This window comes from Sapajus apella, unplaced genomic scaffold (genome assembly GCF_009761245.1).
Source record: "Sapajus apella isolate SASKATOON/1434 unplaced genomic scaffold, GSC_monkey_1.0 scaffold766, whole genome shotgun sequence".
Lineage (NCBI taxonomy): Eukaryota > Metazoa > Chordata > Mammalia > Primates > Cebidae > Sapajus > Sapajus apella.
Window position 1 is genome coordinate 1 of NW_022437692.1, and position 26641 is coordinate 26641.

Genomic DNA, 26641 nt, shown 5'->3' on the forward strand with positions numbered 1-26641 from the left:
CCTGTGCCCTTGGGAGTCCCCGAGCCCATGTAATTGGAGAGGACTGTGCCACTGCTGATGTCATTGCCCTTCATGTTGACCACCAGGAAATGATGCCATTCTCTGTACTTGGGATCCTTCCTGCTGGGAGCATCCGGGTCTGTCAGGACCAAGGTGTAGATCAAGACCATCCCACGAAATGCTGGTGGGTCTGTTCTTGACCTGGGTGGGCATCAGCACTTTGCCCAGCTCATCCACCGTTGCCCCGCCGTAGGTGACATGCAGCGGGTGCTGCAGCTGCTCGTCCACTTCCTGCCGGCTCAAGGGCCCGGACCACTTGCTGAGGTCCACCGGCATCGCGGGGCCGAGCAGAGCTGCAGCCGAGAGTGCCGCGGCAGGTCAGGTGCGGGCGGCAATGGCGACACGGAGACCTCCACACACTGGCCCGGGAAGGCGGGCTCCGTTGTCTTCTATCTTATAAAACAGTACCAGCAGCCACCTGTTGACTCAAACCTGATTCTATCTCCTAAATACGTTTTGAGTTTCTCTCTCTCCCTCCAGCTTAGCCTGAATGAGCACCAGCCTCCTAAATCAGCTATTTGTCTTTAGTCTTGACCATTCCAATTTTTAGTCCACACAATAATCAAGATGATTCCTAAGAAAAAAAATGCACTTTCAATTATTCAAACGTGATTAAAGCCACACCCAGGACTCTAGGATTGTTTCCCAGAACCCTAGACAGAAAAATAAACTCCCTGTGCTCCAATGCCTGTCCAGGCCTTCAAGGGCATCTCTCAAGAACAAAAAGGGAACTCCCAGGTTCTTATGCCAGAACCCTATGAGTCCTTGATGCATCTGTCTCCCTTGCCCTCTGTGTCCAGTAAATCACTAAATTCTGTATTCTTCCTCCAAATTATACCTTGCATGATTTCGGCTCTCTCTAGCTCTACTACCAACTTAATCTAAACTTGGTATCCCTCAGAATATGGAAATTGCCTTCCACGTTTAGGTCACTCTGCCTCTGTTCAGAGCTGACTACATTATATTCTGCACACTACAACTCAAGTTATCTTTTAAAAATGCAGAACTGATGCAATTATGTCCCTGTTTAATTACCTCAGTGGCTTTCTGTTGTTCCTAAAATAACATCCAGACTCCCAGCAAGGCCTGACGGAGCTTGTCCCTGAATAATTCTCCAATGCCACGTCTTGCTGCTGTCTCCTGCTACCTGTCCACTGTCGAATGTATTACCCTTTTTACTGACTCAAAGCCTTTACACCCATGGTCTCCCCTGCTTGAAATGCTCCTTCCCCATGTTTTCAGCGGGCTATTTATACCTCCTCCTTTGGATCTTCGTTTGAATGACACTTCCTAGGCCCTCACTCTAAATTTGGTTCCTCATTGTAAGTTCCCAGGAAGCTGATAGTATGACTTCATGTGCTATAGTCACTTTTTATAATGTATCTGTATCTGTCTTATTAGCAGCCTAATTTCTTTCCTCCTCATTAGACAGCAGGCTACACCAGGGTAAAGTACATTCATTGCTGTAACACCTGCACCCAGTACAGAGCCAGGAACATACTAAGTGCACCATAGCCTTGCACTGAGTGAATGAATGAAGACATTCAGGAAAAAAGTCTGATAGATGATTTAAAAAAATCTGAATAATGAATCAAAATTTCAGACATTTATTTCTCTCTTATATTAGCCATCCAGGTAAGGAAGGTATCTTATATTATATATTTTAGTGTTAAAAACTATAATAACTCTAGTAAAAATAGAAAATAAAAGATGTTACAGTTATATTTCCATTCTTCCATCTGATATTTGATGCCTCTTTATGTAATAGAAAGGCAGTTTTTAACACCAAATATTCCAGGTGAGCAATCTGAAAAGCCACACCAAGGGCCGGCAGTACAGTAGCTACAAATCATCAGAGACAGGGAGAGGACTCCAGTCCTCTGACTACCAATTCCATTTTCTTGATAAGTCATAACTGGCGAGGTTTTACAAAGGATACTCATATTGATACTTGTTTTGATATATTGCTATATTGATTGATGGCAGCAGCTTCTTTTCTACTTCAAGGAGGAACAGCATCAAGCCGCATTGTATTGTACTTAAACATTTAGTTTTTGATTCTGTGCCTTCCTCTTTTTTATTGTGCCAGCTTTAATTTTCTTCAATTTCAGAGTTCTTTAAAATCACTCCACTTTCTTTTATATTAATGCAAAAAAAATACAAGAGTCCTCTTCCTGTTGTTTTCTCAGGTGGTTAGTATCCTTCTCATCTCTTTAATTCCCAGTCCAGTAATGCAGATTTTAAGGGCTTATATTCCATTTCATGCTGGTGTTTTAGTATTTTCACTAGGTAATACACAAACAGGGTTTTTGTCGGATTCACGTTTCTGATAAATTGCAATTGGGCTTCTATTCCTTTGTAAGTCTTGGGCAATAATTCATGAAGAAAAAAGAAAAAGGTGAGTAATCAAAGCTGACTTAAAAAATTACCAAGAAGAGCTTGGTTCACCATTTTTTTTGTCCCTTAATGGTAGAAAATTTGATGGGGGAAGGGACCTGGGAGTGGAGGATTCTTTCTTAAAATTTTAATACTTGGAGTACAGCCCAGATAATTAACAGAATTCTAAAATGTCCTTTTCATGAAGATTTCTTTTATAATGTCCCAAGTGAAAATCATTTTTTTATTATTCACAGGTAATTCTTTATTCATGCATTTTCTGTTACATTTTCTTAAAACTTAGTCTTCAAATAGTTTTATATGTCATTCAGACTCTGTCTTATGTAGCTATGCTATTACCAATGAGTCCTTTTCTTATTCACCATTCTAGCTCCACTTATAATTAGGTGAAACATATATTTGCCAATTTTGTAGATCGAATACAGTTGAATATTAGCAGTTTCACATGGATTAACTGAGTGCTATATTGTTTTCTATAAGAACTACAGACAGCAAATGGAGGTTTCCAATGAAACAAAATGAACAGTGACTGGACAAACGAAGCAAATTTTATTTTCTCCCTTCCAAAATTTTGCCTGTCCTTGATTAGAATTTGAGACATGGGAAATTTTTATAACTCCTGAGATTGTCCAAGTGTGTATTGCTTCATTGGTGTTCTAATGAAGCTAGAACTACCTACCTCTCTAAAGGTCCTTTAACTGTTCCATCACTGTTTACATATACATGTTGTACTAGTTTGCATCACTAGCACCAATTCCGCACCTGTCCCTTACCAGTGCCTGTGAGTGGCATATGCTTCCCTGACCCCTGATTTTTGAGCCGGCCATGTGACTTGCTTTGGCTAATGATAGGCTGAGTTGAGTCTATGGTGTATCCGCTGTCCTCCTCTGTGTCTACAATTAGCCTGATATAAGCATGCCTGAACTGTGAATTCCAGTAAAATGAAGAGAGATACATGTTTTACATATTTTGAAGCTGTTTCATTAAACGTACATAGATTGGGAATTGTTTTATCTTCCTTAAAATTGGTTTTTTGAAATTATGAAATAAATATCCTTGTTTATTTCTAATAATGCCTCTTGCCTGGAAGTCTGCATTCTCTGGTGATAGTACTATATAGCTATACCAGATTTCTTTTGGTTAGTGTTTTCATGGAATATCTTTTCCTAATCTTTACTTTCAAACTTTTTGTCTTTATATGTAATAACTCTCTCTTTAGTATTTAAATCCAGTCTGGAAGTCATTGAGTTTTAGATGCTATATTTAGTCCACTTGTATATTACTGACATATTTGAAATTGTAGCAGACATGTTACTCCCTGTTTTATATTTGGTCCACTTGTTTTATGCTCCTTTTTCTCTCCTCTTTTGGGTTAATCAAGTTAAATTTTTCCAGTTTTTCTGCTATTGCCTGCTATTTTAATTTTGTTCTCCTAGGTACTTCAATTACTACTTTATATCACTTTCCAAACAATACGAGGATATAAGTACAACTTATGTTATAATTTATGTATAACTTACGTTAGTTAAACCCCTCCCACCACTTCACATTTTAGTTTCATACATACATGTGTATATGTGTACATATATTTTTAAATCACAAAATTTAATAGTTTTTGCAGTCAGTATTCACTTGAATTTACTCACATTATTTACCTTCTCTGCATTTTCATGCTTCTTTCTGAATCAAATTCTTTCAGCTAGAAAGACTCCTTTTAATATTTGTGTTAGCCCAGTTCTGCTGTAATAAATTATCATGTAGCTTTTATTTGCTTGAAAATTGTCTTTATTTTATATGTATTTTTGAAGGCTATTTCAGCTTGATGGAGAATATCGTTTGTAGTTATTTTCTTTTGGCCTTTAAAAAATGTCATTCTATTGTTTTCATCATGTTTATTAAGAAATCAATAGGCAATTGATTTTTATCCTATAAGGGAAAAGTGTATTTTTCTTCTGGTTACTTTTGAGAATTTATTCTTTGTCTTTGATTTTCAGCAGTTTTACCTTGATGTGGCTATTTTAGTTTTCATTGAATCTGTCCTCTTTGGATTTCACTAAATTTCCTTTTTCTATGAATTGATTATTAGATTAGTTAAAATTCTTCACTATTATTTCTTCAAAATATTGCCTCTGTCTTGCATTTCCCTGCCTCCTTTCTGAGACCCCAATTACATCTGTCTGAGATGTTTGTATCTTATTTTCTTTCTTTCTCTCTCCCTCCTCCTCTCTCTCTCTATCTCCTCTTTTATCTTTTCTGTTTATGCTGCAGTCTAGACATTCTGTACTGCTTTATCTTCTATATTACTAATAAAATCTTCTGCTTTGATCAATCTGTTGTTAAATATACCAATTAGTTATTCATTTTAGTTACTGCAATTTTCAGTTTTGGAATTTCTATTGATATATTCTAGTGAAATTCCTTATCTTGCTGTTTCCTTGGAAATAATAATCACAGTTATAAAGAATGTTAGTTAACTTCAGTATCTGGATTATCTCTTGATCTTTTCCATTGTCTAGTTTTTGTCTTGTTTCTGTTTTTGATGTCTTGATAATTTTGGGTGAATTCTGGACATTTTGGACAAAAACTTGTAGAGGCTAGAGAAGACAAATGATCCCCCAGAGAATCCCCACCCCGCCTCTGATAGGCTTTTAGATTAGGCACAGATCTTAATTCAAATAAGTGTTTAGCTGACTCAATGCAGCGCTTCAGTCCCTACTTTATATATCTGGAGTACAATGCTTCTGTAGTCCCAACTGAGATTTGAGGGTTTTTACCAAAACTTCTCTTTGAAAGTCTCTGAATTCTCTCATCTGACTTCTAATTATGATGGCTGTACAGAGACCCCTGCTTTGTGACACAGCCTCATAGCTGCCCTGCACTTTCTGTTTGGCCACCTTGTCTTTTGCTCATTGCTCCTTAGGAGTTGACTAGTGCTTCAAGGGTAAAAGCAGAAAGAGTATTCTGAACTTACCTTCTAAGATCTTGACATTCTCGAGTCCTGGCTATCTTAGTAGATCTTTAAAACTTTCAAGAAGGTTATTTAAGCTGGGCGCGGTGGCTCACGCTTGTAATCTGAGCACTTTGGGAGGCTGAGGTGGGTGGATCACGAGGTGAAGAGATCGAGACCATCCTGGTCAACATGGTGAAACCCCATCTCTACTAAAAATAACAAAAATTAGCTGGGCATTGTGGCACATGCCTGTAGTCCCAGCTACTTGGGAGGCTGAGGCAGGAGAATTGCTTGAACCCAGGAGGCAGAGGTTGCAGTGACCCGAGATCGTGCCATCGCACTCCAGCCTGGGTAACAAGAGCAAAACTCTGTCTCAAAAAAAAAAAAAAAAATATATATATATATATATATACACATTTTATACTTGTCCTTGGTAAGAAGTTAAGTCTTCTGAATGTTTGCTTGTCATAACTGAAAATATAACTGCATTTCTTTTAATGCCCTGGGAAATGTATTGAAGAAAACAAAGTGTATATAACTTTTTTCATATAATATGTGTTTATAATACAATGGGCTTAATATCTTGGAAAATTATTTTTCTATAAAACACTGAAGTGCTAATTAAATTTCAACAAATATTTTCAAAAAATAAATAGAGCTGGTCACAGTGTCTCATGCCTGTAATCCCAGCACGTTAGGAGGTCAAGGCAGGCAGATTGCTTGATTGCCCAGCCTAGGCAACATGGAAAAACCCCTACAGAAATCTCTACAAAAACTACAAAAATTATCACATGGTGGTGTGTGCCTGTAGCCCTAGCTACTCAGTAGGCTGAGGTGTGAGGATCACTTGATCTCAGAGAGGTCAAGGCTGTAGTGAGCCAAGATCATGCCACTGCAGTCCAGCCTTGGTGACAGAGTGAGACCCTGTCTCAAAAAAAAAAAAAGAGAAAATTTTTTAATATAAAAAAAATAGAAACTCAAAATAAGAAGAAAAAGTAAATCCATGTCCATCATAAATAAGTTGAAGAACTGGAATCCTGCTCACAGAGGATTCCAGACTCTGTGCAATTGACTATTTATCTTTACCAGGAAATGGGAGAAGGAGTAAAGAAAGAGGAAAGAAAAACAGAGGGAAAAGATCATGCATGAAAATTAAAGAGCGAGATCAAGGCTTTTACTTAGAATGTAGAAGCAAGGCCTGTTTTCCCTAAGTTCCTCTTATTATATCCAGAAGGAAAGAATTTATGTGAGTGAATAAAGGCAAATATTTCCTAGGAAAGTTTTGTGTATTCATCGATTGCAGGATTCAATATTATCATCCTCCCCAAATTGAGCTATAGAATCCCAATACATCTATTCTAACTTATTACATTAAAACAAATCATCTCTAGTCTTTAGAGAAATAAAAAAAAACACATTGAGAAACCACTATACGTCTAGCAGAATGGCTAAAATTAAAAAGGGTGAAAACACCAAGTGTTTGGCAAAGATATGGAATTCTCATACATTGCTGGTAGGAAATGTGAAAATGATACTATCACTTTGGAAAACAATTTGGCATTCTTCTAAGTTAAATATACACTTAATATATAACTCAGCACTTCCGCTCCCATGTATTTACCTGGGAGAAATGAATGCATATGTCAACATAAAGATGTATGTATAAATGTTCCTAGCAGCTTTATTTATAAACGTTTAAACCTGGAAACAGTTCACATGTCTATCAGCAGGTAAATGGATTGTCAAATAGTTGAATACCCCAAGCAATAAGAAGGAACAGACTGTTGATATATGGAACAGCATGCATGTATCTCGGAAACATTACACTTAGCAAAGGAACGCAGACACAAAAGAATACATACGCATGATACAATTTTATGAAATTTTGGAACTCACAAAATGAATCTGTAGTTACAGAGTATAGATCATTGGTTTCCTGGGTCTGGGTCTGGGTCTGGGTGGCAGTGTTGGGAGTTTGATAAAAATGGCAATTAGTGAGTTGATATGAAATTGCCTATAACTTGATTTGTTGGCAATAACCTAGGTATATATGTTTGTTAAAACTCACTGAACTGTAACCTTAAATTTACTGAATATAAATTATAACTCTATGAAAATGATATTCATATTTCCATTTTGGAATTATGGGGTTTTTTTTTGTTGTTGTTTTTTTGAGAGGTAGTCTCATTCTGTCACCCAGGCTGGAGTGCAGTAGAGTGAGCTCGGCTCACTACAACCTCTGCCTCCTGGGTTCAAGCTCTTCTCCCGCCTCAGCCTCCTAAATAGTGTGTGCACCACCACACTCAGCTGATTTTTTGTATTTTTAGTAGGTGAGGTTTTACCATGTTAGCCAGGCTGGTCTCGATCTCCTGACCTCAAATGATCTGCCCGCCTTGACCTCCCAAAGTGCTGGGATTACAGTGTGAGCCACTATGCCTGGACCCTGCTGGTAGCTGATCCCCGGCACTGTGAATCCAAAAAGTTTGGAGGCCCTGCTGCCTGTGCCCGCTACCAGAAATCCTACCGATAAGCGCATCCTGATGATCAAAGTTCACCTGTATAATAAAGTGAACTTCGTGAATCCTTGAGGGATTTTACTGTTTCAAAAAAAATTACTATTGCATGGATAGCCATGCAATATTAATTCCCATATTGGAATTAATATTCAATTTATTTAGAGTAAATTCTGTAATTTGCCCATTATCCCTGATAAGTCATCCTGAAGCCTTCGTGTACATCACAACAACCTAGTTAGCTTAGGAAATATGCACACCCCTGGGTCTCACCCACAGAAATCCTAATTCATGGTTTGGTTGAGGCTCATGTTCTAAAGTCTCCAAGTAATCACTCTTAGTCGATCTGACTAGGAAGTTGATATAACACTTTAGGGAAATTTCTGTGGAATAACGTTTTTTTTGTTGTCGTTGTTGTTACAAAAAAGTAAGACATCAGCATTAGCACTGTATAGAATCTTGCTGTTTTCAAGCAATATTTTCCTCTTACTGTTGATATGTTTCCCCTGAAAAGGGGGTGCAAGGTAGGATTGGGATGAGACATGCCTGTTCTTAGAATGATGGTGAGAAGCAGAAAAGTAATGCTATGGTAATAAGAAGCCAGAATTAAGAGTAGATTCTTGGTGTGAAAAATGTGAAGGTAAGCCAGGCACGGTGGCTCATGGCTATAATCTTTCAGAAGCTGAGGCAGGCATACTGCTTGAGCCCAGGAATTCAAGACCAGCCTTGGGATCATAGTGAGACCCTGTACAAAAAAAATTTAAAAATTAGCCAGGCATGGTAGTGTATGCGTGTAGTCCCAGCTACTTGGGAGGCTGAGGCTAGAGGATGGCTCGAAGCCAGTAGTTCACGGCTGCAGTGAGCTATGAAGGTACCACTGCACTACAGCATGGGCAACAAAGTGAATCTCTGTTTCTAACAAAAGTAAAATGAAGGTAAAATATGGTATAAGGAAATAAAGAAAATAGCAACTCAGAATTAGTTAATTACTTATGTCTTAGCTTCTCAGAGACTTCATACTTTGCAGGAGTCTAAAGCAGATAGACTCCTTCCTTATCCTTTCTTGGAAGTCATTCTGGGCCAGATGCCTGTTTACAGAAGCATCACTGTGAATGTGGCAGAAATCATCATATTTCAGGATTATATGTCCTCTTTTCTATATGGTAGGCTCCTTACAAGTAATTCATTGCCTTCTGCATTTTTATCTTTCACCTAGCACATGGAAGGCTTTCAGTGAATATTAGCTGTATGAATGAGGACATAACGTATTTTAGCAAAATTACTTCGACACAGTTTTTCCTAGACATGTGAATATTTTATGACAGACTTCTTTATCTTGCAAGAGTTAGTATTCGGGAACTTCGTGAACACATCTGTCCTTAGCTCTTCCAGTACTTTTTGAGGAGGTGTGGCAAGACATAATTGCACCAATAATCTTCAAGTATCATTTTTAAACTCTCATGGTCCTCTAACACTAAAAAATGAGGAAGATATATTAACACTTCTGAGTAAGATGTAGGTCACCAGTGATTGAAGTGAGTCAGACCAGGAACAAGCTGGCTGGCAGAGAAGGAGCTATGTAATTGTGGATGAATGGTTGTAAATCTCTTTTTCCTGATAGAAACGGAAGATTTCCTAGGTCCTTCAAAAATTAGACCTGTTATCATTTTAAGCTGTCTACTTTCTTATAAATCCCCTATGTGCTATTTTAAACTCATTTCCATCTGTTTTCTCTGCCCAGTGCCCTGACAGTAATAATGAGGCTGATGTCCACTGAGGGCACCATGTGCCTAGCACTGTTGTAAAAGTACAAATGTTAACTCAGTTAACCCTTGCAACAACCTTGTAAGAGAGAAGTGTATGTGTTCTCACTTCACATATGAGGAAACTGAGGCACAGAGAGGCTATGTAACTTATCCAGGATGGAACCAGGATTCAAGCCCACGCAGTGTATACTCTAGTGTACTAGAAAATGTAGCTCCTGATCTAATGGTGGTAGACTAATGTATCAGGGGCCCACATTGCTAATACTGATAGAGATTCACCAGTCAAAACTATAATCTTAATTAATAAAGCTAATAATTATAAACTAAATTCATGTAAAATTAGAAAAGCACTTCCTATTTTAAACCACTAGCTAAGTTTTCTGCATTCATTTTGGATAGCAAGTCTTTTATTCTGAAAATTTTGAGGAACGTTGGATTTTATTGTAAACATAATAAGTGACATTAATTTTCCAGTATCCCACAATATTTCCTATTTATATAACTAAATTTCATACAAGGGATTTTTTCCAACAGGTTTTTGATAAAATATTAAATATGTTACTGAAATTGTTTTATTTCAGTGTTTCATTCAAATATATATTGTAGGGGAATATTTGCATTGATTATGGCTAGTTAGGAGAACCTAACCATAATTTTTCTTGAGAAAAGGTCTTGCTCTATTGCCCAGGCTGGAGTGCAGTGGTACAGTCATGGCTCACTGCAGCCTCAAACTCCTGGGCTCAAGCGATCCTCCCACCTCAGCCTTCTAAGAAGCTGGCACTATAGGCAAGTACAACCAATCTCACCACATTGCCCAGGCTGGTCTCAAACTCTTGGGCTCAGGTGATATCCCTGCCTCTGCCTCCCACAGGGCTGGGATTACAGGCATGAGCTACTGCACCTGGCCAGCTGGGAGGACTTTTCTTTGCTCTTGCAAGTGTTTTAAAATGCTAAAGTATGACTTTTGTGGACAAGTGGGAAATGAGTTTACCTTTTAGCATTACTTCTAAGCACCAAGACTTGAAATTTTGCTTCTCCAGTGGGAGGATCTTATTCAAGGAGGACTATGAGGGAGTTGTCCCTTTCCAGCGCCAATCTTGGAGAGCTCATTACTGCTTACTTACTGAACTAAGTGCTCTCCATCTCAAACATAATTTTTTTAGTTTCATATTTTTATGTATTGTCTTCATAAATCATAGTTGAGTGTTTTATGCTTTTTAGAAAGTTCGAATTTGCAATTCATTAATCTGTTTTTATTTTAAAATATGCAAAATGAGCTATAAGTATATTGTTAAATTTCTAGATACAAGCACTAACGGTTACAATGAAGAGAAAATCAAGGCATTATCTAAAGGACAAAAGAGTTTCAAGGTCATTGCTTTATGTCTCTTTTACTTGATAAGTTTTTTACTATTCTATTTTGCCTGAGGGAAACATTCCAGGAAATATACTTCACATGCCTTAGAAGATCAGTACTGCTATTGGAGAGTAACGGGAAACATAGTGAGAATGAGAAAAAGAAACATATAGGTTGCAATAATCCAGAAAAAAGCTTTCAAGAAGAAAACTTTTTTTGTTAGTCAACTAAAAAGTATAGCTCAAATAGTAGCATTTTCTTCAAGCAACAAATAAAGACATGATAAAAACCTAAGTATTAGGGCATTGCTAAAAATGTGAAAGTCTGTAGTCAGTCTTTTTCAAGTCTCCCTTTGTTTATGGCCATGAAATAATAATATTACATGTCTTCATTTATATTTGACAGAGAGTTTTGTTTTTCTCATGAACATATAATAAATTATATAACAAGGAATAATTGTTTAGTTTACACATATTTTACTCAGAATGTAGTGTTCATTCATTATGCGGTTGATACATTAATTCCGTATAAGGAATTAACCCAATGTGAGAAAATCAAACTTCTAAATTTTTAAATGATAGCTATATAAAATGGACAATTTTTGAAGTGTGCCTTATTATATATATTTCAAATAATATGAATAAAATGGATAGCCATGCAAAAAGTACTAGTAGTATTTTTGTGAAATTAAATATAATAATTAAACAAATAATGCCATCTTATTGGCTTGAATGACATCAGCTAGTTAGCTTCAAATAGTTTCATATTTCACTGGGTTTTCGTGCATCTTCATTTATTAAATAAATATATTTTTCAAAGGACAATTGCTTATTTTTCTTCTTTTTAATTTTTGAAAAAGATTTTCTGGGTAATATTCATTACTTCATGTGATTTTAACAAATATATCAAATATTATTTTATATTACTGATAAAATAACTTGTTTTTTTGATGAACTGAACATATGTGACATTTACAGTGAAATTTTAAGACCCTGTCAGAGAACTGATAGAGTGTGGCAGCATTGGAATTCTGACAAGCTTTAGCAGGAAGAACCAAAACAGGTGTTAAGGCCATGTTTTCTCAACAAAGCATCCAAAAAAACAAAACCTCTGTGCTTTTATCGGTCAGGGCTCTCCAGAGAAATGGAACCAATAGGATGTGTGTGTGCACATCTGTGTGTGTGTGTGTGTGTGTATCTCTGTGTGCATGTAGAGTTATTTAAGGAATTGGCTTACTGGATCGTAGGGACTGACAAGTCCTAGGTAAGAGTTCATATTGCAGCTGGAGTCCAAAGGTAGTCTGGAGGCAAAATTCCTTCTTCCCTAGAGAACCTCAGTTTTCTTGCTTTCTCTTACAGCCTTCAACTGATTGGCTGAGGCCCACCTACATTATGGGGTTTAACCTGCCTTACTCAATGTCTACTGATTTAATATTGATTACATCTAACAGTACCTGCACAGCAACATCTAGACCAGTGTTTGACCAAAAACCGTCTACCATGGCCCAGCCAAATTGACACATTGCAGTGCCCATTAGCAGTACCATTGGCCGAGGGTTGAGAAAAATATTACATGTCAGCTTATTTAAAATACATTTACTACATGTCTAAAGCAGTATTTAATAAGTGATATGTGTGTGTTTGTGTATCTTTACAAACAGACAATCTTTAGTAAAGTAGGTACATGTGTAAGAATGAAGAGAAGCCAAAGCTACTGGGAATGAATAAGGTTTTTAAATTGAGTGACACGGATATTTAATATAAGAATGACTTTAAAATAAAGAATTTATGTAGTGAAACACAACTTCTTCCTTGATTGTTTTAATCAAACAGAATGAGAAGAAATGAGCTGCTCTAAAGATAAGAGCTATTGGGATTAGATTAATAAAAGCATTTCTAGATGATGAAGTTTGAGAAAATGTTAGTAAAATCTAACAATGGATATTACATATATCAATTCACGATGCCAACAGAGAATATATTATTGTCAGTTTTTTCCTTCAATGAATGGATTAGAAATGCAATGTGTGTCTGTGTGTGTGTGTCTATGTGTGTGTGTGGTGTGGTGTGGTATATCGATGCATACATTTTCAATGTGCTAAGTGTATGGCATATTTATATTTAGAATTGTTTTTTAATATCTTCTTTCCTAGAATCTGAGGTGGTTTATTTTGATGGACAAAGTGCTCTGCTGTACAGACTTGATAAAAATTCTTTACAATCAATAAGGGACATTATTTCTTTGAAATTTAAAGCCATGCAGAGCAATGGAATTCTACTTCACAGAGAAGGACAACATGGAAATCACATTACTCTGGAATTAATTAAAGGAAAGCTTGTCTTTTTTCTTAATTCAGGTAAAAAATGTTTGAACTTTTAAACCAGTGCTTTAAAAAACTCTGTTTACATGAAACTACATTTGTTGGTACTCAGTCTTTTCACAGTTACATAAAATCACCATATAATTTATCATCTAAACAAGAACACCTTTAAGAAATAAAAAATACACAAGTGATAGTTACTCTGGGACAGTAAGTGCAAAGTAGAACTCCAATGAACAAATTTAAATGAAAGTTTAAGAGCATTACTAATAGATGCATGCAATACGTACATATCCTAAGTATGATTCCTGTAAACAGCATATGTATTGACAAACTGTGCAAGAAGATCACCATATCTGTGTTTAGTGTGTGTGTGTATATATATATACATACATAATATATGTGATTATACATACAATCACAAAAGCAGGAATAGATTATTATAAAATTAAGAGTGCTGATAATGAGGTTCTAAGAAAGAAAATATTGGCAATTTAAATACAAATGTCATGAATAATAGAAAAAATAAGTTACTAAGAAAGAAATTTCAACACAATGTAGAGTTGAACTTTAAAAAGAAGTAAAAACAGTAAGGATATTGTGTTCAAGATGGGGAGAAGGTGAGAAAACAACTCTGTAAGATGGAAAGTTGGATGCAAACTGTCATGCTCAACGAAAAAAGGGAAGCCATGGTTTTAAACAGAAGTAACTGAGTGTTTTTTTCCCTCTCCTTTAAGACAATGATAAGCTGTCTTCCACTACTGCTCCTGTGACCCTCACCCTGGGCAGCCTGCTGGACGACCAGCACTGGCATTCCGTCCTCATCGAGCTCCTTGACACACAGGTCAACTTCACCGTGGACCAACACACTCATCATTTCCAAGCAAAGGGAGAATCCACTTACTTGGATCTTAATTTTGAGGTTATTATAGATATATAGTTTAAGTTAAATATAACCTGAAAAATTAGCTGCATAGAGAAATGCCATTTTATAGTAATTCAGAACTATGTTGACAAATACATAGTAATAGATATGTCTGTCTTGTTACTTTGAAACTGTTTATGCCTTCTAATAGTTCAATTTATTATTATTATTATTTTTATTATTTTTAGAGGTGAAGTCTCACTCTTGTCACCCAGGCTGGAGTGCAATGGCGCAATCTCAGCTCACTGCAACCTCCGCCTCCCAGGTTCAAGTGATTCTCCTGCCTCAGCCTCCTGAGTAGCTGGGATTACAGGTGCCTGCCACCATGCCCAGCTAATTTTTTTATTTTTAGTAGAGATGGGGTTTCACCATGTTGGCCAGGCTGGTCTCAAATTCCTGACCTCAAGCCGTCTGCCCTTGGACTCCCAAAGCGCTGGGATTACAGGTGTAAGCCACCACGCCCAGCCATCAGTTTATTTTTATACATCATCTTTTCCGTCTTGAAAGGAAGTAAATAGTCAGTGTTAGGCTGGGGAGATCTACGAATGAAGAAATATCAAGGCAGCAAGCAATGATATTGAATATATTTGAAATTTCATCTGGTATATTACACTTGCTGTTTGACTATGCAGATTCCTGCGAAATTTTTTTTTTCTTGTCTTGGTGCAATCCTAACCAATATAGCATTACCTAGGATAACTTTGAGAAGTTAGCAAGATGTATACTGATAGATTTATTACATAATAAGAAAGTCAGATATATATAAACAATTTCCTAATATTTTTAAGGGATTAATGCTTTTTTGCAACATTGCCCATATGTATCTAAGCTACACTGTTAAATATCATCTATTCTTCCAGTTCTTCACAGGACACCTTAAAGTGTATGAAGGATCAGAAAAAACCAAAAATGTTGTGATATTTACTGGCATAAGTAGCTTTGGCATATAATATTATACTGAAGATCCTAGTTCTACACCAGATTATTCATAGTTTTATTACTTTAACCATGCAATAGCAAAAGATAATATCTAATGCAGAGGTTGGCAAACTATGGGCATCAGGCCAAGTTTGGCCGTTTTTTAATAAAAAAAAAAATAAAAGCCTGTTTTTGTTCAAAAAAGTAAGTTTTATTGGAACATTTTCTCTTTTCTTATGTATTGTCTGTTGTCGTATTGGTACTACAGTGTCAGAGTGGAGTATTGTAAAAGAGATCATGTGACCCACAAAGCCAAAAATATACTACATGGCTGTAACATTTTCGACGTGGTAGAAAACGTGTGTTGACTCCTTCCTTTAAGTTTGTTCAAAACTGTCTGGTGTCAGAAATAAAGGTATTAAGAGCTCCCATTATGATAGAACAGTTCATTTGGAATTAGCAAGTATGATAGAACACTTCATTTGGAAATCTAAGATAATAGGAATGGATTTGTGACAATTAGTGCTATGCCTATTAATTATAAATGCTTTAAACATGAATCAGAAAATCACTAAACAATGTTATTTATGTCATTTTTCTTTCTAAGATCAGCTTTGGGGGAATTCCGACACCTGGAAGAGCACGGGAATTCACACATAAAAACTTTCATGGGTGTTTAGAAAATCTTTATTATAATGGAGTGGACGTTATTGAATTAGCCAAGAAACACAAACCACGGATCCTCATGATGGTAAGGAAGCCTAGTGGGAAGGAAAGAAAAAAGGACATTTTATTTTTTGCATTTAAAAATTATTCACGTGAAGTCTCCATTTCATATAATATTTTAAGAATCAACTCTTACTTTAACAGCTGCCCATATAATATAGTAATTTTTTTTTTTTTTTGAGATGCAGCCTTGCCCTGTCACCCAAGCTGGAGTGCAGTGGTGCAATCTTGGGTTACTGCAACCTCTGCCTCCCGGGTTCAAGTGATTCTTCTGCTTCAGCCTCCCTAGTAGCTGGGACTACAGTTGTGTGCCACCACACCTGGCTAATTTTTTTCGTTTGCTTTTGTATTTTTAGTAGAGATGGGGTTTCACCACATTGGCCAGGTTGGTCTCGAACTCCTGACCTCAGACGATATGCTCACCTCAGCCTCCCAAAGTGCTGGGATTACAGACATGAGCCACCATACCCAGAATAATATAGTAGTTTTTATTATGCATAAAAAGGTATAAAGTAAATATGCCTCATGGAACACAGTTGTTTCATTTTTTATATGAAATAAAATAACTTCTATTTTTACATGGAAATCAGAATTCATATGTTGCATGTGTTTTTGGTATTATTATTCTCAGGAGACCAATTATTTTGCATTGGCAATGTCTAATGACGTATCATTCCCTAATCAACTGGAAATATTTCCAAATCAGTTAATAAACTTCTTTCAATGTTTAAAATTTGAAATATCTAAGTTGGGAATTTAAGGGAAAACTCATATTTAGTTGTCAGTGTATCTTAGAAGTGCATTGTGGGAATATTTATTCGTATTGTTGTAAAATATTTTTTCCTGTTATGTGCTGGAGGAGTTGGCTCATGGGTTGCAGGACCAAAACCTGAAAACATCTCTGACTCTGTGTCACCAGGCCACACAATGAATACATCACTTAGGTTAGCATGAAAAAAAGGGAAAAACAGTTACGAAGCTCATGAACTTTCCAAGAAGGTAAAGGGAAAAAAAAAAGAAGATAGGTTTGAAGTCTAAGTTCTACTATGAACAGTACCATGCTGAGATCATAAAAATAAAAAATACCATCAAGATACATGAAAAAGGAAAACACCAAAGGGAAGAGTGATAGCAAGGCTCCACAGAGTGCAGCTTCCTTTGATAAGATTAAAAAGAAATGAAAAGAGGAAGGAGATAAATGGAATAGCCCTCTACCTAAAGTTTATATCCATGGAGAAACTGACATAATAAGTGCTGCTCAACAGGAAAAAGAAAAAGACCTGGTTATTGAAGTTGGCTTTGTTGAAGATGCTTTACTCAGATACAAATGCAAAGACGTATTTGGCCAATGGGCATCAGTGTCAAGAAGCCTTACGTAACACATTCTGAACATTAAGCTACCTTTTATCTGCCAGTCCTTGGTGTTCAGAAGAAACCCTCCTCCCCACCCTAACTTTTATGGGGCTATTTCCAAAGATACTGTCATTGAGGTGAATAAGAGTGGGTTGGGCCTTACGACACAAAGAGACAAGACTTTTTGAGGAAAATAGACACAGGTTTTCATACACATTTCATGTTATTCTGAATTATTGATGGAATTATTAATTGAATATAGTCAGTAAGGAGAACCACAATTACACTGGTATCTCTGGGTTCTGGGTATCATCCTCAAGAAAACTATTTACTAATTACATTGAATGAGGTTATTAAAATGTGTAAGTTTCACACGAATACAAACAAAAAGACAGTTTATTCCAAATTGTGCATATGGATATATAATGTTAATTATGGGAATTCAATTTTGAGAATAACTACGATTTTATGTGTTCTGTATAAAAATAGGAAAATAGTAGTTCCAATATATAAAAGGAAAACATTAAAAATATGTTTTGTTGGCAAAATCAGTTGCCAGAATTCATTCAGTTAACTAACAAGCACTCCTTTGTGGCAAGAAGCCCTGCTTCTCTATTCTAGCAGGCAGCTGCCCATCTAAATGACAAGGTCAAGAAATATGAAGCTGATGAAAAGATTAAAAACATGTAATAGTCCAGTGATTAAATGTGAACTATGGATCAGCGCCAATTACTTGTAAGCTTTTGGTATTTAATTTGTTATGGCAAATGTTTTCTTTTTTAAATTTTCTTCCACAAATGTTTTCTTGTAATGAAAACTATTTCCCATTCAGCAGAGTTACAAAAATAGTAAGAAATGTTCTGATTGATATATACAGTTATAATGTGTATTAAAGATTCTTATAAAATGATAACTGAATTATATCCATTTCTAAAGTATGTTGTGACAGAATTTTATTTATTTATTTATTTTTAAGAGACGGGGTCTCGCTATGTTGCCCAGACTGGAGTGCAGTGGCTATTCACAGGCGCGATCCCACTACTGATCAGCACGGGAGTTTTGACGTGCTCCATTTCCGATGTGGGCTGGTTCACCCCTCCTTAGGCAACCTGGTGGTCCCCCGCTCCCGGGAGGTCACCATATTGATGCCAAATTTACTGCAGACACCCTATCGGCATAGCGCACTACAGCCCAGAACTCCTGGGCTCAAGTGATCCTCCCACCTCAGCCTCCGGAGTAGCTGGGACTACAGGCATGCCCACCGCACCCGGCAATTTTTTAAAAAATATGATTCAGTCTTGAAAGTTGTTTTACCCCTGGATCAGTGTGGCTCTTAAAGTTGGCTTTATCTTGAAGTCACCAGAGGAGATTAAAAAGATATCCTTACCTGGATCCACTCCCAGAGACTGGGATTTTAATTGGTCTGCATCTGGATTTTAAGAGCCTTTCTGGTGACTCAACTGTTGAGCCAGGTTTGAGAGCCACTTCCCCAGATTGTCTTGCTCTAGTAACATTCTTTTTCTAAAATAATATATAGCATATTAGTAGAAATAAATCCATGGAAATCTAAGTAAAATCAGAATTGCTGGGGGTTTTCTCTGGAACTGAAATTACTATGTGTGAATAATGCCCAAGAATTTCTTATTCCTTCCACCACCAAACAAAACAAAACAAAAAACATTTAAAAACACAGTAAGATGGTACTTGACTTAGCAGATATTAAAACATACTAAAAGCTGCTATACTAGAATCATTATGGTAGTGGACAGGAATCAAGAAATCAGTAGAACAAAGGAGAGATCCCAGAAAGATCCCAGTTTATGTGCAAAGTTATTATTAGTAACAAGGAATATGGCTCAATTCAATGGAACAGGGATGAATTATTTCAGAAATTTTGCCGGAACAAACAAGTGTCTATAAGGCAGAAAATAAGCATGATCACTGTCTTATACACAATAATAATATGTAAATTAAGGAGGATGAGAAACAAACAGCAATAACTTTAGAAGAAAATCTATGAGATTGTACGTAGGACCTAGGGTAGTATGAAATTTCCCTAACAAAGATTAGACACTCAGAAGCTGTAAAATACAATATAGACATAATTGACTATATAAGAATCAATGTTTTCATGCTAAAGATGCTGTATGCAAACACTGTATATAACTATTAGATCTGAAAAACATTTGGAAGGCTGTCAAATATAATTTTCCAGTAGCTAAAAATATGACCCATACAGATATTAAATAAGCATGTGTCAAAGATTTAGTCAATTCATTCATTAATGAGGAAACCACTAAAATAGTAAGCTGGCTCAAAGGAGATTTGGAGGATTGTGTAGGGAAGAACCAATGTTGCTCAGGAGAACGACTGAGAGTATGAAAATGTCCTGTTATTTGCTGTATCCTCAGGCCTAGCACAGGGCCTGGAAAATAGCTGGCATAGATTAAACTCCTGTTAACTAAAATTATATTGAGACTCCTTTACTAATGCTGAGAAGTAAAGAAATGGAGAATTCTCTCTGTCTTTCTCTGTCTCTCTCTCTCTCTCTCACACACACACACACACACACACACACACAAAACACAGAAAGCCACATGGATGTCTGCCCAATTATACTACTACTTATGTTGAAAGAGAAGATACATTGCATAGATTTCAGCTTTAGCAGGCAAACTAATTTATAAAATCCTGATTGATAAAATGCCTTGTAAGTCTTTGTACAATCTGTCTTTAATTAGATAGAAGCACCACCCTTAAGGCTGCTCAACGTGCTTTTTTGTTTTATTTATAGGGAAATGTGTCCTTCTCATGTCCACAGCCACAGACTGTCCCTGTGACTTTTCTGAGCTCCAGGAGTTATCTGGCTCTGCCTGGCAACTCTGGGGAGGACAAAGTGTCTATCGCTTTTCAATTTCGAACATGGAACAGAGCAGGACATTTGCTTTTCGGCAAACTTCGCCGTGATTCAGGGAGTTTCGTCCTCTTTCTTAAGGATGGCAAGCTCAAACTGAGTCTCTTCCAGCTGGGACAGTCACCAAGGAATGTCACAGCAGGTAACATGTTTTCCCACAAACCTGACAGATACCCACATGGTGATCATTTGGTGATTAGTTGAGTGAGGCAGTGAGACGCTCGATGCCCCCAGTAGAGGAACGAATAACTGTTTCCTTCTAGACTGTTCCTGTATGTCACACATAGCTGTCACTAAAGTGTTCTTTTGACCAAAATGACTATATATGAGAAATAAGAAATACATATTTCTGCAGATATACATCCCCCATATACAAGGAAACTATGTAATACCTTTAAGCTCTATTTGTTGACAAACATACCAGCCTCCATCCCAAAGAACTAGGGTTAAGACTTCATAGAACAGGCAACACCCAGAGGCATGTTCCTCTCCTGTCCTCACTTCTTTCCCTTCTCCGCCCCGCCTCTCCTCTTAGGAACTGAGCAGAATTACTCTATACACAGAAGGCAATTGGTAACTATCACCTTATAGTGAAGGATGCCAGCAAATACCAAGAGTTATTCTTTTGTCGATGACTGATTAGTTTTCTGGGATAGCCTGGCACCTGGGAAGAATCTCAGCTCCTCCACCTTCTGCCCTTCTGAAATGCAAATCACCAAGCTCCTAAGCCTAGCTGTTTTCACTTGTGAAATGGTAAACCTCAGATCTCCTTTGCAGAGAGAACAATAGGAAGTCTGATTTTATTAGCACAGTGCCCACCCCACACACAGGCCCTCTCATCCCCACTCCTCAACAGAGCCTGTTTTTATTAGGCAAATGCTTTGACATCCCTGCTAGCTTAGGGGCTCACATCCATGAGGCCAGACTGAGTAACAATAGATGGGAACTAATCTCAGGTGCAGTGAGATGTGGACAACTTTGTTAACTACAGAGCTGCTGGATTTTGATGATTGGAATTGCACATGGGAGGAGTGCTGGGTCCTAATATCTTGCATAAATTGGCATCAGAACCAAACCGGGCCTTAAAAAAAAAAAAAGAGTAGTGTAATCTAAGAAAGAAGAAGGCACAGAGGAAGAGACTGACTTCTGCCTGAAACCAGGGGATTATCATACTCAAAAAGAGATTCCTTTTGGCGGGTAGGATCTGTGTCCACATCACACAGGTGTTTTATGGGAGATAAAACAGATATTCAGAGGGGATATATATGTTTTATCTTTTAGAAATGCAAACCTATTTTCCATTTACTCACAAGATTTTTTCCGAAAGAGGTTAAAATTATGACCCCCACACAGACACAAAATGAACATATGTCAGAGATTTTCTTTAACTCATCAATTAATGAGAGAACCAGGGTTAGGGAAATAAAGATAAAATTACCTACCAACATAGTGAATCAGTTTCACAAGGTAGAAAAGAAACAGTCTTCTTATGAAGTATTAAACCAGACTGTGATGCATATTTCAGGCAATCGCTAATTGCAAAGACAAATCTCATCCATTTATGTAGCCAGGCAGATATGCCCCATTACATACGTGTTCTAAAGAAAAAGGACAACTTGTACTCAAGTAAGAGGACTTGACAGTGCTATTTACTACACATAGCCCATCTTAAATTCACCTGGTAGTCGGGGAGGCACAATCCCTATGCAAAGGAAAACCAAAGTCCTTCATGTCTGTTTGACAAGAGGGTAGTTCCAAATTGGAGCCAGGCACCTAAGTTAGACTACCACAGAGACAGAGAGATAAGAGCCCTACCTTTCTTGATGTCTACATTTAAAGAAATATCTCCGAGGTCCTCAAGAAAAACACTCCTGGAAACAAGAAAGAGGCTAAATAAGTTTTGTTTTGTTTTTTAAGATTTTAAAGATTTACAAGTTTTCTAAAAGAAATGCCCTAAGAAAAACAGTGAGTGAAAGTGTATATCCCTTTTGGCACTAAGAAAGTTTTTGTTTGTTTTGGTTTGTGTTTACACTTACACCAGTAAGGTCAGTTTAAAGAAGTACCATACATTTATAGTCAGAAAAGAGATGTTGAGATGAAATTGCAAACAGATGCAAACCTAGCAAAACTTGTCAGTATTCACAGGAAAAGGCAAAACCCTTCCCTGTACACACTTTGCATCTCTATGGACAAGCATTATTTGCATTATTATCCATGTTCTGCAAGTTAACTTCTGTCACTACGCAGCTGGAAAGTAATCTAGTCAAAGATTATGGTTTACAATCCAGCAACATCAGCTAATCTTTCCATTGAAAAGATATCCAGTAATCTCTTTTGCCCATTTCAAAAACCGCCTTTAATTTTTTTCCTACAGCAGTTGGTTCAGCTTTACTGCTGATGAGTTGCATATATTCCGGATTCAATGAAGTGCTGAGCAAGCACTTTCTCCAGTTCTGGGTTGCACAATAACTAGAATTAAATATAATTAAAGTTCTTAAATCTCATCAGGATTTTGCTTTAGCTCATGGCTTTGTGAGTGTGATATTTTGCCTCTGCATTTAAAATGTTGTAGTTGTTAACAAGAGATCATCTTCATACTCAAATGTATTTAAAATAACATCTATGTTGTGGGCAAGTAATTTAATAACTTCTCATTAAAATATTTCTAGATTCTACTGTATCTGATTTTCTTGGGCATCAACTATGGCCAAAGGCCAAATACAACCTAATAGAAAATAAAAAGAAAACAAATTTGGATGATAGACGTGAAAACAGTTATACAAAGATCTGCTTTTATTTGTCAAAAGATATTCTTAAAGAGGGCACTTTTTGCAATTATAAAAAGAACATGTCAAAGATTTTGTTTAACTCATTAGTTTATGAAGGAATCAGTAAGATGTTACAATAGGTTCAAAGAATCAAAAATATATATAAGCAGTAAAGCTGCAATGATTTTGCATATAATGTAAAATTAGCTGATTCCATGGGATGGGGTAGAGGAACCAGGAAGGTCAATCATATTTCTACCAGCCAAAATTCATTTGCATATCTATGGACAGTAATAATTTGCCTGCTTTCAATTTTCTACAATTCACAGGGTGGTACAAGAATTCAAAGAAGGTAGAAGGCATATTGACCTGCAGAATCATATAATCCTTGAGATTGTGTGTAGACAATGCCTAGTTTTACATTGAAGACATCCAGAATCTTGGTTGATTTTAAAGTATAATTTATTTCCTTACACATTGTTATTAATTCTGTTTCTGTTTCATATATCACTGAAGGTTAAAAGGGAAAGCTAAAATATTAGTGTTAATTTATAATTTTTAAGAAGTACTACATTTGAAATGCTAATAATATACTAAATGCATGTTAGGAAGAAAAATAAATCAAGCACAGAGTCATTTTAATAATTTACAGGTTTCTTAAGACTATCAACTAAAATGTTAACTTTATAGAAAAATTTCTAGTAATCTAAAGTTTATTATGATATATGTAACTTCTGAAACAGTTTTGATCTTGGTCTAATTTTAAACTTCAATGCAATGTTAATTTAATAGGCCCCATGAAGCTAATCTTATTTTTAGACCATTTATTGGCATGTATCTTTGACATATTACCAGTTAAAACACAGAATACCTCTAGTGATTTTAAATGCCTTAACATTTAAATTTACCATCAAAGGCAATTCATTATATTATCAAATTATTTCACAAGATTAATTTCATAATTACTTCTAAGAATCATAAAATAATGTGGATGTGAATGTAAATATATAAAAATAGTGTACATATATATAAATACACCTCCAGTGTATTTATACATACAACTCCAGTTCTTTTCTAAGCATTTTATCAAATATTAAATGACATTTTATTTTATTTTTTGAGACAGAGTGTCACTCTGTCGCCCAGGCTGGAATGCAGTGGCATGATCTCAGCTCACTGCAACCTCTGCCTCCCAGATTCAAATGATTATTATGCCACAGCCTCCCATGTAGCTGGGACTATAAGCGTATGCCACCACCCCCAGCTAATTTTTTGTATTTTTAGTAGAGATGGGGTTTTACCATGTTAGCCAGGCTGGTCTCAACTCCTGATCTCAGGTGATCCGCCCACCTCGGCCCCTAAAGTGCTGGGATTAGGTATGAGTCACTGTGCCAAGCCAATAATAACCTTTAAAAGACAGTATAATTATATCTATAATAATAATATGTCAATTTGGAAACACATGTATATATGTTAAAGATTTTAACTAATTAATGAAGAAACCAGTAAGATGTTACAAGCAGTTCAGAGGAGAATTCAAAGTACTACACATGCAGGCTTATAGGAAATACCAAAATGAATTACAGACAGATAGGAAATTGTTCAGTAACCAACTGTACCCCACCAGGCATGAGGAATTTGCATTTCTATGGATACAACTCATTTTGCATTACTATCAGTTTCCTACAATTTACAGGACTGTAAAATAGCTCAGACAGTGAAAGCAGGGTTTACCTTAATTAATGGGCGCTGTACGCCAGACATCTAGTGATCTTCCCCTCATTTCGAATCCTGTTGCACCCCCTATGTACAATTATTATGTGTCAACTTTTTCTTAGAAAAGCCTTTCACAGTCATTCTTGGCATCATTTTTATCAACTCACTTTCTTGATTCTTGTAAAATATTTTTGTTAGATTCAGTGAAGCAAGTCAGTTTTGCATTTGAAGATTGAAGCAAACTGTTGTTTTCATCCCATTGTACAGGCTTCTAACATATAAATTTGATAATTAAATTATAGTTACTTCAGGCACATTATCAGATTTTATTATAGTGATTCCTCAGAAAGAGTAATATTTTCATCCACGTGTTATTGTCATAACAAATGAAATTTTTAAATTAAAGATAGGTGGTTAATTTTTTTTCAGCGATACATCAACATGTAAATACTGCTCTTCTCTGACTTATTCAGTGATCTGAAGCAAATTGTTTTTAAGTGTTAACAGAACTCATAGACTTGTCTCTGACTGATTTTATTTCCTCCAGGTGCTGGATTAAACGATGGGCAGTGGCACTCTGTGTCCTTATCTGCTAAGTGGAGCCATGTGAGTGTGGTGGTAGATGATGACACAGCTGTTCAACCCCTGGTGGCTGTGCTTATTGATTCAGGTGACACCTATTATTTTGGAGGTAAGAGAAGGCAACTGAATTACATTGGCAGTGGAACCACGCTTATGTTTATTGCTTTGCATCTTGAGTCTCTAGTCAAATTTAAACCAAGTTAATACTAAGAAATAATTTATCTCTAGCCATGAAATTAATACCTTTGAATTTGTAAAAAATATAAACCACTTTAATCAATTTTTCTTCCCAATACAAAAATATCTGCAGAAAGTTTCCTTGCTGTTTAAATAACTTCATACTTTCATTTAACGTTAAAAGAAAATATATTTGAGCTATACATAGTAAATAAGAAATAAGTGGGAAACTTTCCAACATCAAATATCATAAACACATCTCTATAGCAGATAAATCCATTTATACTTCTGAGAGTTAGCTTGTAAAAACAAAACAAATCATATTGTCTAAAGTCATTGGCTTACATAAAATATTATATATTTAAGTCTACATCTAAATCTATACTATTGAATCATTATTAGTACACAGATCATCTTATAGATAGATCGATAAATATTTTTTACATGGAGGAGTAATAGGAAATATTCTGATTATGAAGTACTTTCAAAGCATTGACAGTAATAAACAAATATTGATTAATAGGAGAGAAGCATATTAAATGAATCCAGTGTAATTGGTGTTACACTGGTGCAAAGAACTGAATGTTTGCTTCCCCCCAAGATTCATATGTTGAAATCCTAACCCCCAAAGTGATCCTGTCAGGAGGCTTTGGAAGGTAATTAAGTCAGGAGTGTGGAGCCCTCATGAATGGAATTAGTGCCCTTATAAAAGGGCCCAAGAGAACTCCCTTGCCTTTTCTGCCATGTGAGGTTATAAGAAGACTGTGGTCTATGAATGAGACACTTCATCTGCTTTGCCTTGAACTTCGACATTCCAACATCCAGAACTGAGAAAAACAAACATTTGTTGTGTAAGCCACTCAGTTCATAGGATTCTGTTAATAGCAGCCCAAACTGACTGCAAAAACTCACACAGCTAAAGAAATGTAAACAAGTGGATCTTTTGATCTTTTGATTGTAAAGGAAGTTCGGATTTTTTTTTTTTTTTTTTTTTTTTTAAAGATGGAGTCTTGCTCTGTTGCCCAGGCTGGAGTACAGTGGTGTGATCTCAGCTTACTGCAACCTCTGCCTCCCAAGTTCAAGTGATTCTCCTGCCTCAGCCTCCCGGGTGGCTGAGACCAGGCACATGCCACCAGGACTGGCTAATTTTTTTGTATTTTTAGTAGAGATGGAGTTTCACCGTGTTAGCCAGGATAGGC

At 36.4% G+C, this 26641-nt stretch overlaps 1 protein-coding gene and 1 pseudogene across 2 annotated transcripts; one reads left to right on the top strand and one right to left on the bottom strand.

The window, feature by feature from the left end:
• Window positions 1–7: 7 nt before the first annotated feature.
• Window positions 8–1641, bottom strand: LOC116546320 (annotated as a pseudogene). Its single transcript, XR_004266671.1, has one exon. The product of XR_004266671.1 is annotated as a phosphatidylethanolamine-binding protein 1 pseudogene (transcript).
• On the top strand, window positions 1393–26427 carry LOC116546321 (contactin-associated protein-like 3). Its single transcript, XM_032272623.1, has 6 exons — window positions 1393–1424; window positions 13196–13399; window positions 14101–14285; window positions 15814–15957; window positions 20080–20341; window positions 25231–26427. Exons 1-6 carry the CDS (start codon window positions 1415–1417, stop codon window positions 25467–25469), a joined length of 1044 nt encoding a protein of 347 aa, XP_032128514.1. The 5' UTR covers window positions 1393–1414; the 3' UTR covers window positions 25470–26427.
• The last annotated feature ends 214 nt before the right edge of the window (window positions 26428–26641 follow it).